The 15,364-nt window shown below is 41.4% G+C and overlaps 1 protein-coding gene across 1 annotated transcript; it reads left to right on the forward strand.

Annotated features, from left to right (window-relative positions):
* Window positions 1-11,793: 11,793 nt before the first annotated feature.
* On the forward strand, window positions 11,794-14,796 carry LOC109891060 (28S ribosomal protein S16, mitochondrial-like). The gene is made up of 3 exons (XM_020483352.2): window positions 11,794-11,948; window positions 12,614-12,880; window positions 13,961-14,796. The coding sequence occupies exons 1-3, from the start codon at window positions 11,936-11,938 to the stop codon at window positions 14,080-14,082; spliced, it is 402 nt and encodes a 133-aa protein (XP_020338941.1). The 5' UTR covers window positions 11,794-11,935; the 3' UTR covers window positions 14,083-14,796.
* Window positions 14,797-15,364: the final 568 nt, after the last annotated feature.

A 15,364-nucleotide genomic window follows, 5' to 3' on the forward strand; every position in this document is an offset into this window, starting at 1 on the left:
TTTATCTTGGCCAGGTCTCAGTTGTAAATGAGAACATTTCTTTTAAAGAAATCTGGCCTAACTGCCATCATAAATAGTAGAAAGAGGCCCAGCAAGCGCCTAACTGTGAGTTGCAACTCATGCAATGACCAATAATCAAGAATAGTGAAAACCCTATCTGGTTTATATCTGTTTTTACGACTTTTCAATTGTAGACTGAAGTAATTGTAATAGACTATAATGATCAAAGCAGAATGTAAACATTTAGGCCTATCTGACAGGAAAATGTTCAGCGAACTAAAACAATACAAATATAAATATAATATAAATGCATCTAAATAGAATATTTAAAAAAGTTAACTTGGATGTATTACAGGTGATTTTTAAAGGTCATTATTAGAGGTGATTTTTAGCTCACAGGAATGTATTATAAAAAATCACGCGGAATACTTTTTTAAATACATATTTTTACAGTGTGTTCACAGACTGGATTCAGCAGAGTAAGCTAAATTCACCAAATGTCTAGGGAATAAGAGAGGGTTTCCTTAAGGGTCTCGGCAGCGTTAGTGATTTGATAACAATATAATAGACTAGTTAGCCTGTCACCCGCGTTCTCTTCTGCAGAAAACACCTGTAGGATAGGCCTGTATGAGTTTGCGGTAGCATATTTCATACAGACACGGTTCCTATTGCTATTTAGATTTCATCCGTGGAATTCAATATCACAATATAGGTGAAGACATTCTATTTTGGAAATTAACATTTTAACTTCAATTAGGCCGAAAATTGCGTGTTGAGAACATCAAATCATTTTCAGTTAAACGTGCAAGCTTCTGAGTATTACAGTAATTCCACCGATCTATGCTGGTAGTAGGCGGATAGCCTAACAGGTAGGCGTAGAGAACACTTACAAGAGGGACCTTTCAAATAGCAATAGCTTAAAGCTAATTCTAATAAAAGTAATAGGTTAAAACTATTAGCCTACATTCTTAAGTAGCCTAAGAAAGAAGACTAGGTTGAAAGTCGCGTGTCAACTCTGTGGGCCTGCAGTGCATATACAATTGCTGTGGAAAACAGTACTGGTGGAAGGCAATTTCACAAATCATTTTTGCAACAATTAGGGAGTGTGGAGGGGTGAAATGGCGATTTCACATGCAGATGCGCGGATGGGGAGGACCTGGTACCCAGCGGAATAGCTATGACCCTAACCCTGCCGCTTTGGTTTGCTTCACATGGGATAGAAGGCACAAAGAGCCCGCCTCACCCTCCTCGGAAGACTCACCGAGCATTGGATTAAGTCAAGCATCAATCACGTGAAAACCAAACAAAAGCGTTTTCTAGAAAAACATTCTTTAGATGAAAACATCAGCTGTCTTTCTCCTGCCTTCAGCGAGGAGGTATGTTAGCAAAACGTTCGCTCTCTCACGATAAAAATACGAATATAAATCACCTTCCCCTCAACTGTGTTTTTCAAACCTCATAATAATGTAAGGCTGGTTCAGTATTATTATTTTTTACTTCAAGTATCATGTCAAGTTTGTGTCTGCTTTATTGAAATTAATGTAAAAGGATTGGAACATGTTTATTTAAATATGATAAAATCAATAAACAGTAAACATTCACATGTTGTTCTTTCTTTAGTGTGGGTTATTTTGGTTGATATTGAGAGGCCCCCTATGTCTATCTTTATGCAGGCCTAAGTACAATTCTAACAAAAATGCTAATAACCATGATAATGATGATAATATTGGTTAATTTTATTTAAAATATTATAGTATTAGGCCTAACAATGTCAATATCAACCTGTCAGGCAATATCTTTATAAAAGTGTGTTTAGTCTGGTCCACTTGCTTTTATGTTTCCCATAAGGAGTATGTCAAAATAAAGGAAATAGCTATGCATTATTTACTCAATGCATTTATTTGCAATCCACAGCCATAATTAGCTTTTGTGATTAAATTACAAATTCAGCATCCTATTACCCTTTACTATTAAATTAAGTTGTTATAACATTAGATTTTACAGGTTTGTTTTGTACATTTTCATTTAAGGACAACCCGATTGCAAGAAACGCATCCCAGCTCCTGTTCAAGAACTGAGATTCTGAACTCTTGGCAAACCATGACACCAAAATACTTTTTTTTAGTTGAGTCAACATTAAGCACGGTGGGCTATATCACTTACACAATCATTGTGTTGCCACTTTGTCTGCATGATCAGCTAAATACTTTAGGCGCGATTCACATGATGGGGCAATGATGTACGCTAATGTCCGCTAGAGGGCGACGATCTTTACTTTACATCTGTCCCCTATATTCACGAGGTAAAAGAATGGCTGATGAAAGTAGAGCAAACTACATGCAGGAGAATTTCAGGAGATATTGGGTATATTTGTCCAGAGAAAGATGTCTCTGATACAGGTCCCTGCATCTGATTCCAATAAGGGACTGTCACTTCTTTCTTTTATCAAATTCACAAGACAGAAAACACTTCCCCTTTTAACATATTGTCTCCAGTCTTATCTTGATCTGGGTTGTTCTTCAAACACTTTGCTACAAAGCCTCATTATTTATGACATGGCAATTACCCAAGTTTCTTTTTAGCTTGTAGGTGAATACTGCTGTTTCTCTGCAAGGCATCCTATCTCCATCCTGCATCAACTCATAGTGCCTTGTACCATTTGTATCTATTCATGTTGGAAGTACACAAAAAAGCCTACCTTTGATAAGAGCATTGCTTATTTAACCACCATAGTTTGAACAAAGTCAAGTATTACATGAATATAGTTGTAATGACATCTTGTATGTGGTGTTACCAACTTGAAGCATTACTTTAACATTTTCCTAACATAATTCAAAGTTCCCTAACATAATACTATTTTCCCACTGCTATTCTCTTCTCTTTGATACTAAAGAGTATCTTCAGCAAAAAATGAAATGCTTATCCTTTTGTTGATATGTAAAGGTGTACATTACAGAGTTTAAACAAATTGCACACTGTACAGAAAAAGCTATTTAGAACATACAACTAAATTGGATACAGACGACCAGTGCAAATATTTTCCGCATAGTAAAATAGCAAATCTTGGGTCCTTTATTAATGTCCTCATAGAGCTTGTTGTTATTTTACTTTACTATAAGATAAGACACCTTCATAATACAAAGCATTTTTTTCCTCTCTCTGTAGTCTCTGCCATCACACACAGCTTGTGAGTTCCACTTGGTGTGCATTGTCTTTCAATTTGAGACATATTTGGATAAATTATTATCTTGAACAAAAACACATCAACATTTCTTTGAAAGTATTTCATGTCCATATGGAGGTGATAGAGTGGCAGAAGGGTCTCTATCTCTCCTCTGTGGCCTGGTCTGTGTTCAGACAGGTGCAACTGCTGCAGACCAGAGCAGACTACTGCCAGGACCATGCTAGTTATGTGCCAGGTCCTCCCACTTAGAGAGTACCGTGACGCTGCAGATCAGACACTAACACGTTCTACTTTGCTCTGCTCTGCAAATCCAGCAGAATCTTGTTAACTTGCTGGGGCATGTTCACATCTGCTTGGAATTATCAAAATGTGTTATTGCTTCCTTATGCAAATTATTTTTATCAGGATGCAGAGAGAGATACTATATAAAATGGTCTTGTAAGAGGAAAGGAGAGCTGCTTTCTTTAGTTAATTAGAGGGTGCTGTTTATAGATACTCATCTCATTAATACAAACAGACATATGCTTAAGGGAGACACTGGACAGACAGACACAGCTAGGGCTCTGATAGGCTGATGTTGTGCCCACAAGATAGAGATGACCATGACAGAGTGAAGTGGAGAGGAGGGCAGGTGAACTCCCTCACAGCCAGATCAGCAGCATCACTAAGTAACCCCTGAGGGGAAAGGAGATGGGAGCGGGGGAGTGGAGGTGACATCAGGCTGGCAGCAGGTGTCCCCAGCTGGATGGGTGAGTGGGGGGTGAGGGGGGGTAGAGGGTGATCCATGGCAGCGTGGGTGACATCCTGTCACTGCTCATTATTGCATGAATCCTGTTGTAACCTAAAACCCCTAGCTCACTAGATTGGTATACAGTAGACATCTCATTGACAGTATGGAGACTTGGGAAATGAAGAGCCTGTCCAACTAGTTTGTTTTTGGACATTTCAACTTTGGGTACATGAAAGTGTTGGCTGCTCATGTGTTTACGTGCAAGGTGCGGGACGCTAAAGCTCTGCCACTGAGAAAGAGAGAGGAATAGCTGTCCTTCTCACTAGACAACCCACAGAGGGACAAACAAATGGATTCTGGAATAACCAAAGGCCCCTATCGCCTTGGGGCAGAGCTCACCTGTCTCTTCAGTTAACAGCCCAACACTACCCTAGTTTCCCTCTACAGTCAAATGTCACTGCACTTCAAATATACATCTACTTCAAATACCCCTCCAGTTTGAGTCTGTCTGTTTTGTTTGTGTATGTAAGTGTTGTGGTGGTATCATGCCTGTTCCCTTTAGATCTGTAAAGAAAGATGTTATACTATAGCCTCTGTGTTTAATTGCATACATCCAAGTCTTTGATGATTTGCATCCCACCATCGCACAAGATAATAGTGAAGTAGATGGTGTAAAACAAGTCATGACTGTTCCTTCTGTGTTGAGTAGGAGAAATGCATGCAGAGCCACTCAGATGAAACAACCCTGTTGCTTGTCTGTCAGGGCCCTCAGATGACACAAACCTGTTGCTTGTCTGTCAGGGCCCTCAGATGACACAACCCTGTTGATTGTCTGTCAGGGCCCTCAGATGACACAACCCTGTTGAGTGTCTGTCAGGGCCCTCAGATGACACAAACCTGTTGCTTGTCTGTCAGGGCCCTCAGATGACACAACCCTGTTGATTGTCTGTCAGGGCCCTCAGATGACACAACCCTGTTGAGTGTCTGTCAGGGCCCTCAGATGACACAACCCTGTTGAGTGTCTGTCAGGGCCCTCAGATGACACAACCCTGTTGAGTGTCTGTCAGGGCCCTCAGATGACACAACCCTGTTGAGTGTCTGTCAGGGCCCTCAGATGACACAACCCTGTTGAGTGTCTGTCAGGGCCCTCAGATGACACAACCCTGTTGAGTGTCTGTCAGGGCCCTCAGATGACACAACCCTGTTGAGTGTCTGTCAGGGCCTTCAGATGACACCACCCTGTTGAGTGTCTGTCAGGGCCCTCAGATGACACCACCCTGTTGAGTGTCTGTCAGGGCCCTCAGATGACACCACCCTGTTGAGTGTCTGTCAGGGCCCTCAGATGACACAACCCTGTTGAGTGTCTGTCAGGGCCCTCAGATGACACAACCCTGTTGAGTGTCTGTCAGGGCCCTCAGATGACACAACCCTGTTGAGTGTCTGTCAGGGCCCTCAGATGACACAACCCTGTTGAGTGTCTGTCAGGGCCCTCAGATGACACCACCCTGACCAGAGGAGGACCAGGTCGGTCAACACATTTTATTTGTTGTATCACTGAAAGCCTAATCGAAGATCATTTATGGGGGAATCAAACATTGAGCAGATATTACGTAGTAATGCGGTTTGTATGTGATTAAACACTCTATTTATGATTGCAAACACATCCCGGAATCTTGACCTAGACCATGTGACTATATTGTATTTAAGTTTTATTCCATTATCACCATTTAATTTTCTCTGGAGGCCATTAATTATTTATAATTGCTAAGTAAGAGTTAGTTTATAAAAGTTATATTACTACTAAAACGCAAAGTGAAGATCAGAGCGAGCATGATATTTCATTTCAAGAGCATGAATATTTCAAACAATATTTCTGTGACTAATTTAAGTGGAAATCATGAACAGTATTTGATGAATGTGTCTTCGTTGATGTCTGATAAATTCTACAAAATCCCTATGAATATTAATACAAGAGATCCTGAATGTTTTTTGTATTCGCTAATTAATATGTATAATCTAAAAATCAAATCAAACTCCACCTTCCCCTTGCGACATTGTGTAACCTGCTGTAGTGGTGAAGTAGACTACTTGTCCACACTGTCAATACCTGAGAGGCATCAGAGCTCCAGTAAGAAACAATATAACAAACAAGCAACAAACTACAAACCAAAATGATGTGCTCTGTGTACCACACTGTAAATTGTATGGTTTAACAAATAGACGTGAGGAGTTGTGCCCCATAATCACGTGTGTGCGTGTGCTTGTGTGTCTGTGTGTGACCTGTGTGTACAACATGTGATAGAACCCCATGCTGTGGCATCACGGTCTGATGTGCATGCCAAATCCTCTTGCCCTTTCACCCAACCAACCATCCTGGCTCTGCAGCATCACCCCGTGCAGCAGCCATCAGTGGATCCTGGGATGGTGAGCAGGAAGTCACAGTGAGTGGACTGTGTTCCCCAAACATCTTCCCTTTAACAAGCTGTGACTATCCTGACCAGCTATTGACCATTTACTGTCTGCACCACTCCAGACTACAGGCACATCTCAGACTGAAGGAACAATACATCTCAGAGTAAAACTAAAGGGACCATTCAAAAACACTTGCATGTTATTCATAGTCTTCACAAACCAATGGAGTTCCTATTCACCTCCAGGATAATTCCTGTTTCTTTTCGGCCAATGCTTTAAAGCACCGTCAGTCCTTTTCAAGCCATTGCAATAAAGCATGTTTCAAAGATATTTGTCTCAAGGTTGTGCTGCACATACACCAGAAGACAACAGAAGGCCACTTACGAATTGTCTAACAAAGATATTTGTCTCAAGGTTGTGCTGCACATACACCAGAAGACAACAGAAGGCCACTTACGAATTGTCTAACAAAGATATTTGTCTCAAGGTTGTGCTGCACATACACCAGAAGACAACAGAAGGCCACTTACGAATTGTCTAACAAAGATATTGATGCTGTTTGTTTTAGAGACAGATCCATCCATTTAGCAACAAAGCTCTTCAATTCTTCAACTCCTAGCAGCATGTGATAGACTAGTCGTGTTTTGCTCTTAATCAGTTAAAAGCATCTCTTTGAAAAAGCCGAAGGAAGAAAGCAAGTCCTTTGTTTAATGAAGATGAAAGTAACAGCCTCCATTTTGCATGCTGCCATAATTAGTCTCACTGAATCCATCTGAGAGATCAATCAGTGGAAAAAGACAGAATTTGATCCCCAACATGAGAGACAAAATGTCCCTCTGTCTGTCTCTGTCTGTCTCTGCTGGGTCCATGGGTTCATAGAGGATGGATGGCACCACTGTAGCTGTACAGAGACAGCAGGCAGGGGACTATGTCAGACATGAGACCTCACAGTGGACTGAGATCAGACATTTCTTTATGTGGTTAGTTGATTAAACGTGTTCAAAACTGTACGCGTTCTACAAGGCTGGGAAGCTTGTCGGTGATAACATGGGATTGTTTTTAATGAGACTGCAGGTCTGGTCCATCCAGAGACAACATGTGCATTGGCATCTGAATACTTCTCAGGTAAAGTTTGTCAAATGTGTGAGATTCCATATTTTCCTATGTTCCAAAGGAATACGTGTCTATTCATGTCCTTTTCCATAAAACAAGATTTGCTTTACTGTTTCAGTTCAAGCTCCAGTAGTGCACACATGGAAGAAATCTGATTGAAAAATCGTATCGCAAACTCTAAAATGTCTTGCAAATCACACTGAAGACAATGCGGAGGTTTCAGTCAAGATGTGAAACACAAATGTTAGCAGAACAGATAATCTAATTGCGAATGGGTAAGAAGCATGCTTTGGTTATCATGTTAGGGATGGGTGTCATGGGAGAGTCTGTGAAGCTTCATCTGGCCTCCTTGGCCTCCCCTCTCCTCAATAATCTGCTTGATAAAATGAATATTTGGGACAGACATGCTGGTTAAAATGTTTCCCCAATGAATGTGTGAAACTGGCTTACTGGTACTACACGGAGTCAGTTCATCTCACCCACCTCTCTGTTTTCTGAGTGGGCATAGGCTGTTCAATCTTTCTGAGAGCTCATTGACTCATGTCTTTTCTTCAAGCCCAGTGTCTTGTTCAAACGACCGGAGGGGACCTGTAGTAAGGCTTAGCTATATCTTAGCTTGAGTATATCAGTTATGTGCATTTATGTGTTATTTGCAGCCATTATTAGCTTTTTAAACATAATCATAATTTTTGAAGGTGGCCAACTTCTATCACAACTTCATTTCATTTAAAGCCACGTCTTCAAGGGGTTCATTCTGACTCTTTCCTTGTACACTATCTGGTCATCTGAGCATCTCTAACTGAACTGTCACAGACGATTACGGCAGGAACAACTCCTCTTGCTGTCCCAAAGAGCATGTGGCCCTCACGAGAGTATCAGCTACCACTGGACTCAACGTCAGTGTTCAGATAATCATGCACTGCCGATTCACCATGCTAGATGCATTTTGCTCGCTGTCTAGCTGTGTGAAGTGTCTATTCATTTTCCGATTTTGCACAGAAAAGTGGTCAGCACAATAATGACGGTGTTTCCCTGTATATCATCTCTAGTTATTTCATGGAACTTTATGTGTGTTGGGTGTCTGGGCCATCTACAACTCCACATGACCGGGCCTGTTGGATTGCAAATCAACTGGTTAACCCAATGATCTAACCTGCATCATTTTTGGGGATATGTGCTTTAGAAGTAGACAGTTATTGAATAATATTCAAACCATTATACATGTGTGGTTGTGTATCACACAATAAATAGCCAAACTATAACATGTCCTATCCAGTCACTAGGTGTACAAATATTATATTCATGGTAAACATGTTCACATAAGCAAAACAGTTTGCTGTCAAGTTCCTGCAGATAGGACTCACAGTCATGAGAGAACATGTAACAGTACAGGACTCCCTGTTCTGTGTTAAATCAAATGTATTTATAAAGCCCTTCTTACATCAGCTGATATCTCAAAGTGCTGTACAGAAACCCAGCCTAAAACCCCAAACAGCAAGAAATGCAGGTGTAGAAGCACGGTGGCTAGGAAAAACTCCCTAGAAAGGCCAGAACCTAGGAAGAAACCTAGAGAGGAACCAGGCTATGAGGGGTGGCCAATCCTCTTCTGGCTGTGCCGGGTGGAGATTATAACAGAACATGGCCAAGATGTTCAAATGTTCATAGATGACCAGCATGGTCAAATAATAATAATCACAGTGGTTGTTGAGGGTGCAACAGGTCAGCACCTCAGGAGTAAATGTCAGTTGGCTTTTCGTAGCCGATCACATTCAGAGTATCTCTACCGCTCCTGCTGTCTCTAGAAAGTTGAAAACAGCAGGTCTGGGACAGGTAGCACGTCCGGTGAACAGGTCAGGGTTCCATAGCCGCAGGCAGAACAGTTGAAACTGGAGCAGCAGCACGGCCAGGTGGATTGGGGACAGCAAGAAGTCATCAGGTCAGGTAGTCCTGAGGCATGGTCCTAGTGCTCTGGTCCTCCAAAAGAAGAGAGAAAGAAAGAAAGAGAGAGAGAGAGAGAGAGAGAGAGAGAGAGAGAGAGAGAGAGAGAGAGAGAGAGAGAGAGAGAGAGAGAGAGAGAGAGAAAGAAAGAAAGAAAGAATTAGAGAGAGCATACTTAAATTCACACAGGACACCGGATAAGACAGAAGAAATACTCCAGATATAACAAACCCTATCCCTGACTGACCTGACACATAAACTACTGCAGCATAAATACTGGAGGCTGAGACAGGAGGGGTCAGGAGACACTGTGGCCCCATCCGACGATACCCCCGGACAGCGTCAAACAGGCAGGATATAACCACACCCACTTTGCCAAAGCACAGACCCACACCACTAGAGGGATATCTTCAACCACCAACTTACCATCCTGAGACAAGGCCGAGTATAGCCCACAAAGATCTCCGCCACAGCACAACTCAAGGGGGGCGCCAACCCAGACAGGAAGATCACGTCAGTGATTCAACCCACTCAAGTGACGCACCCCTCCTAGGGACGACATGGAAGAGTACCAGTAAGCCAGTGACTCAGCCCCCATAATAGGGTTAGAGGCAGAGAATCCCAGTGGAGAGAGGGGAACCTGCCAGGAAGGTTCAGAGTTGCTCTAGCGCCTTTTCCGTTCACCTTCACACTCCTGGGCCAGACTACACTCAATCATAGGACCTACTGAAGAGATGAGTCTTCAATAAAGACTTAAAGGTTGAGACCGAGTCTACGTCTCTCACATGGGTAGGCAGACCATTCCATAAAAATGGAGCTATAGGAGAAAGCCCTGCCTCCAGCTGTTTGCTTAGAAATTCTATGGACAATAAGGATGCCTGCGTCTTGTGACCGTAGCGTACGTGTAGGTATGTACGGCAGGACCAAATCAGAAAGATAGGTAGGAGCAAGCCCATGTAATGCTTTGTAGGTTAGCAGTAGAACCTTGAACTCAGCCCTTGCCTTAACAGGAAGACTTATAGACTTATTATTGACTTATAGACTTGTTATAGACTTATGTGCTGTGAGAACATATGCACTATCTGTTACCAAATATAACTATGTGTTCATTCATAGACAAAGGGCTATCAGAGTCTGACCCCTCCTCAGAGAAACCATGTGTTTGTCACACATACAGGAACAGCATCTCCCCACAACAGGAGTGTGAAATCACCATGTTCAACCAGCGAGGGAGTGGAGCTCCCAAAGGGAACAAATATCAGTGCACACGGTTTACATCATGCAAAGCACTGAACCCTCTATTCATGGGTCACTCTCAGGAAATCAATGTTTCTACTCCGCATTTGCAGTGGCTGGAGCGAGAGCTGAACTTGTGTAATCATCTAAAGACATCTAGAGCAAGGAGAGGATCACATTGGTCTGACTTTTAACTGATGCTTTTGCAGTGGCTAATAAATACCAAATGAATGTCTGAAAAATAACTCAACATGTCACCTCAATTTGATAGCCAATATAAATATTTAAATGAAGATGATTTATTGATTTTGATACATCATTGATGATCATCAATGATGATTATTTTTCATTTATTATTAGATGTGTGTGACTGTCTATTTAAACAATCATAAGTGTTGCTAAAGTGTATAACAACTTACATGCAAAATTGTCCTCTTTTGTTGATGATCATTCCACATAAGGAGCTCTGACAGTGTAATACAGTCCACTGGCGCCATCAGGTGGACATTTACGAAACTTAAAGGAAAAGCTTCAAGGATCATCGCTTCCAATGGGGTGGTAGGGTTTTGGGATTGTTGCCGCGTTCATGTGCTTGTCTAAACTATGAAACTCTGAAATGTACGACTTGCTAACTGGTTGAACACAGCACGTGTATAGAGCCCCACAGTGAAGTTGTCATAATACCCATATAAAAAAAACAGCTTAAATGGTTCCAATCGTTTTTCCACCATTGATTTTTCCCATAGAAACACTTAAAATAAGAGTAAGCCTATACGAAACAGAGCCCTTATTTTAAGTGTTTCTAAAATCCACTATAAAAAATGAATGGTGGAAAAATGATTGGAACCAGTTCCCCGTTTGACCGCTAGGATTTATGGGTATTATGATTTATACTGTGGTACTCTGTAACTACAAACGGTTAGCAATTCATACACTTTCTTAGTTCCAACTTGCACTTGAACGTGGCACATGTATAGCTGGATGGGTTTAGCGGACAATGTAACAAAAGCGATGTGTGTGCTTCCATGGGACAGAAGTCAGCATGTTGTTGTGATTCTGGATGGCCAGTTTGCCATGTGATGAATAGCAAGTGGCTCGTTTCATCAAAAAATTGCAATCCGCACTCCGACCTGCGAGAGGCAGCAATACACAGCGTCAAGTGACAAAAAACTACACAAAGAAGAACATCACTTCCTGTTTAAAAATGGCTGCACCCATACTAATGTCACATTAGACAATAGAAGTGCTCTTTTCTGTAATGTTGAAAACGTGTTCGATCTCTTACGTATTCGTTTAACCTCTTTTGCAGAGTATACCTAAACATGGTCCATCTATGTAAGTATGATCAGGTTGCTATTTAACTAACGCTGTAAACATGGGCTAACTAGCACGTTGGGGTACGCTTATTAGCTACCCGGAAATGTCTGTACCTTTACTGTTGACGAGCCATGAGTATGGTGTATAGCAAGCTAGTAGTTATACCAATGATGTTTCTGATAAGTAATGTTTATTTCATGGAATACACAACAGATGGCTACACAATAGCTAGACATTGAGTGTTATTTGTATTATGGGATGGCCACTTGCTAATGAGTTATTGTCCAGACATGAAATACTGTTGGGTGTGTGGTGTTCCCATTTATTGCAGATATTGTTAAAAGAGAGTTCCACCATGTTAAATAACCGTTACCGTTGGTGGCGATCCAGATTCAAGTATTTTGCAGATAGCATAGTGTTATTGGAGTGGTTGTGGTGTGTAAGCGGTAAAAACAGTGTGAATCCCTAATTTACCTGGCTAAACACCTGATAACCTTTGACCTAGCTATGCACCTGCCAAAACAGGTGCATAGCTGTGGTCACAACTAATTGCTTACTCTTTGACAGAAAACATCCTACTTCAAATGCTGTTCTATTTTTCAGCCAATTTAATTGCATATAAATTTCACTTTTTAACAAAACAATACAATGCTGATTTTGTTGTTGTTGTATTATCCTTACAGCATCCTTCCTACTGAAGACGTACCATGGAGGACACATTGTCATCAGATTGGCAATGGCTGGCCACAAACAGTCTAACAGACCTTTCTACCGCATTGTGGCAGCTTACAACAAGCGAGCACGAGACAGTAAATACATAGAACAGCTAGGCTCTTATGACCCCCTGCCAAACATCTACAATGAGAAACTGGTCAGCATCAACTCTGACAGGATCAAGTACTGGATGGGCTGTGGTGCACATTCAACGAAGCCTGTGGCCAAACTTCTAGGTGTGTTCCCTCTACCCTCACCATGACAACACACACTTTACAAGTTTTTTGAAATGACCAGTGTAAGTAAGGCCTACTTCATGGAAAAGACACTAAATCACAGGTTCATAAACTAAACTAACTACTATACAACAAAAATATAGTTTTTAAAATTTTACTGAGTTACAGTTTATGTAAGGAAATTCGTCACTTGAAATAAATTCATAGATGGGTTTCACATGACTGGGAAACAAGGTAATGGTGGCGGTTGAATGGCATGACAATTTATTATTTTATTTAACTAGGCAAGTCAGTTAAGGACAAATTCTTATTTTCAATGACGGCCTAGGAACAGTGGGTTGTTAACTGCCTTGTTCAGGGGCAGAACGACACAGTTTTACCTTGTCAGCTTGGGGATTTGATCTTGCAACCTTTCGGTTACTAGTCCAACGCTTTAACCACTAGGCTACCTGCCGCCCCATTTGGGCCTAAGGATCTCGTCACGGTATCTCTGTGCATTCAAAATGCCATTTTGTTCTTTATCCGTAGCTTATGCCTGCCCATACCATAACCCGACCGCCACCATGGGGCACTCTGTTCACAACAACAAACCACTCACCCACATGACGCCATACACATGCTCTGGGGTTGTGAGGCTGGTTAGTTGTACTGCCAAATTCTCTAAAATGACATTGGAGGTGGCTTATGGCATATAAATGAACATTAAATTCTCTGGCAACAGCTCTGGTGGACATTCCTGCAGTCAGAATGCCAATTGCACGCTCCCTCAACTTGAGACATATGTGGTATTGTGTTGTGTGAAAAAACTGCACATTTTAGAGTGACCTTTTCTTGTCCCCAGCACAAGGGGCACCTGTGTAATGATGATGATGCTGTTAAGCAACATTTAAGAGAAAGAAGCTTTTTGTGGATATGCAACATTTCTGGGACCTTTGATTTTAGCTCATGAGGGACCAACACCAACCCTTTGTTCAGTGTAGTATACTTTTAAATGTAATCAATACTTCCAATTAAGTCTCAATGCTACCTGGGAATCTATGTGGTCTAAGACACTGTCAACCCTCTCATGTCTTCCTGTAGGACTGGCTGGGTTCTTCCCCCTGCATCCCATGACGGTGACAGAAACAGAGCGTCACAGGGCCCTGGCAGAACTAGCAGAGGAAGCAGCTCCAGAGGATGGAGTTAAGCAGCAGCAACTATGATAGCTGGAGCATGGGGGACTGTCAAGCATAGCAGGGTGTGGTTACTGTACACAAAGGACAGCTAGAAATGACATTCTCCTCCCAAAAGGTTAACTGTTTCCAGTGAAAGCCTTTGTGAACTATGAATATTCATAAGCAGTGCTTAACAGAACAACTTATGAAGGCTTCATATAGCATACATAAAGTCGTCATAAGCACAACATAAAGTCTTCAGATATAATTTAAGTGTATGTCATACTCTATAAATGATGTATAAAAGGATGTCATAACCAGGCTGATGAAACTAATGTGGATGAGGCCCCTGTGGGACAGTCATTTAACCTTTTGAGGTCCCATTTTAAATGAAAGAATAACATGTCGTACATAAAGTCTTCATATATATTCTAAGTGTATGTCATACTCTATAAAGGATGTCATAACCAGGCACAATGTAGGGTGAATTGCCAAATGTCACATACCTCATTGTGTATGTTTATGCACCATTTATAGAGCATGACATAGAGGATTTGTGAAGAATTTATGTTGTGTGCAAATGAAACATTTATGTATGTATAAGTTGTACTGTATTTAAAATGTGACCCTGTTGGATGGTGGACACAATATTTAAGTCCGTCAAACATAGGAGAGTAATGACATACAGTGCCTTAAAGTATTCATACTCCTGGACTTACTCAACATTTTGTGTTAGTCTGAATAAAAAATGGATTAAATAGATGTTCCTCACCTATCTACACACAATACCCCATAATGACAAAGTGGAAACATGCTTTTACATTTTATTTTTTACAAATTACACTGAACAAAAATATAAATGCAACAAGAAGATTTTAAAAGTTAGTTTATTTAAAAGGAAATCAGTCAATTGAAATAAATGCATTAGGCCCTAGCCTAGTAAAGCCTATGGATTTCACATGACTGAGAATCGAGATATTAATCTGTTGGTCCTTTGCATATAGTTGATCAGAGGCTGTTGATTGTGGCTTGTGGAATGTTGTCCCACTCCTCTTCAATGGCTGTGCGAAATTGCTGGAGATCGGTGGGAACTGGAACACGCTGTCATACACGTCAATCCAAAGCATCCCAAACATGCTCAATGGGTGGCATGTCAGGTAAGTATGCAGGCCATGGAGGAACTGGGACATTTTCAGCTTCTAGGAATTGTGTACAGTTCCTTGTGACATGGGGCTGTGCATTATCATGCTGAAATGTGATGCCGGCGGATGAAGGGCACAACAATGGGCCTCAGCTCTCAGGATTTCGTCATGGTATCTCTGCATTCAAA

This window comes from Oncorhynchus kisutch, linkage group LG5 (genome assembly GCF_002021735.2).
Source record: "Oncorhynchus kisutch isolate 150728-3 linkage group LG5, Okis_V2, whole genome shotgun sequence".
In the NCBI taxonomy this organism is placed as follows: domain Eukaryota; kingdom Metazoa; phylum Chordata; class Actinopteri; order Salmoniformes; family Salmonidae; genus Oncorhynchus; species Oncorhynchus kisutch.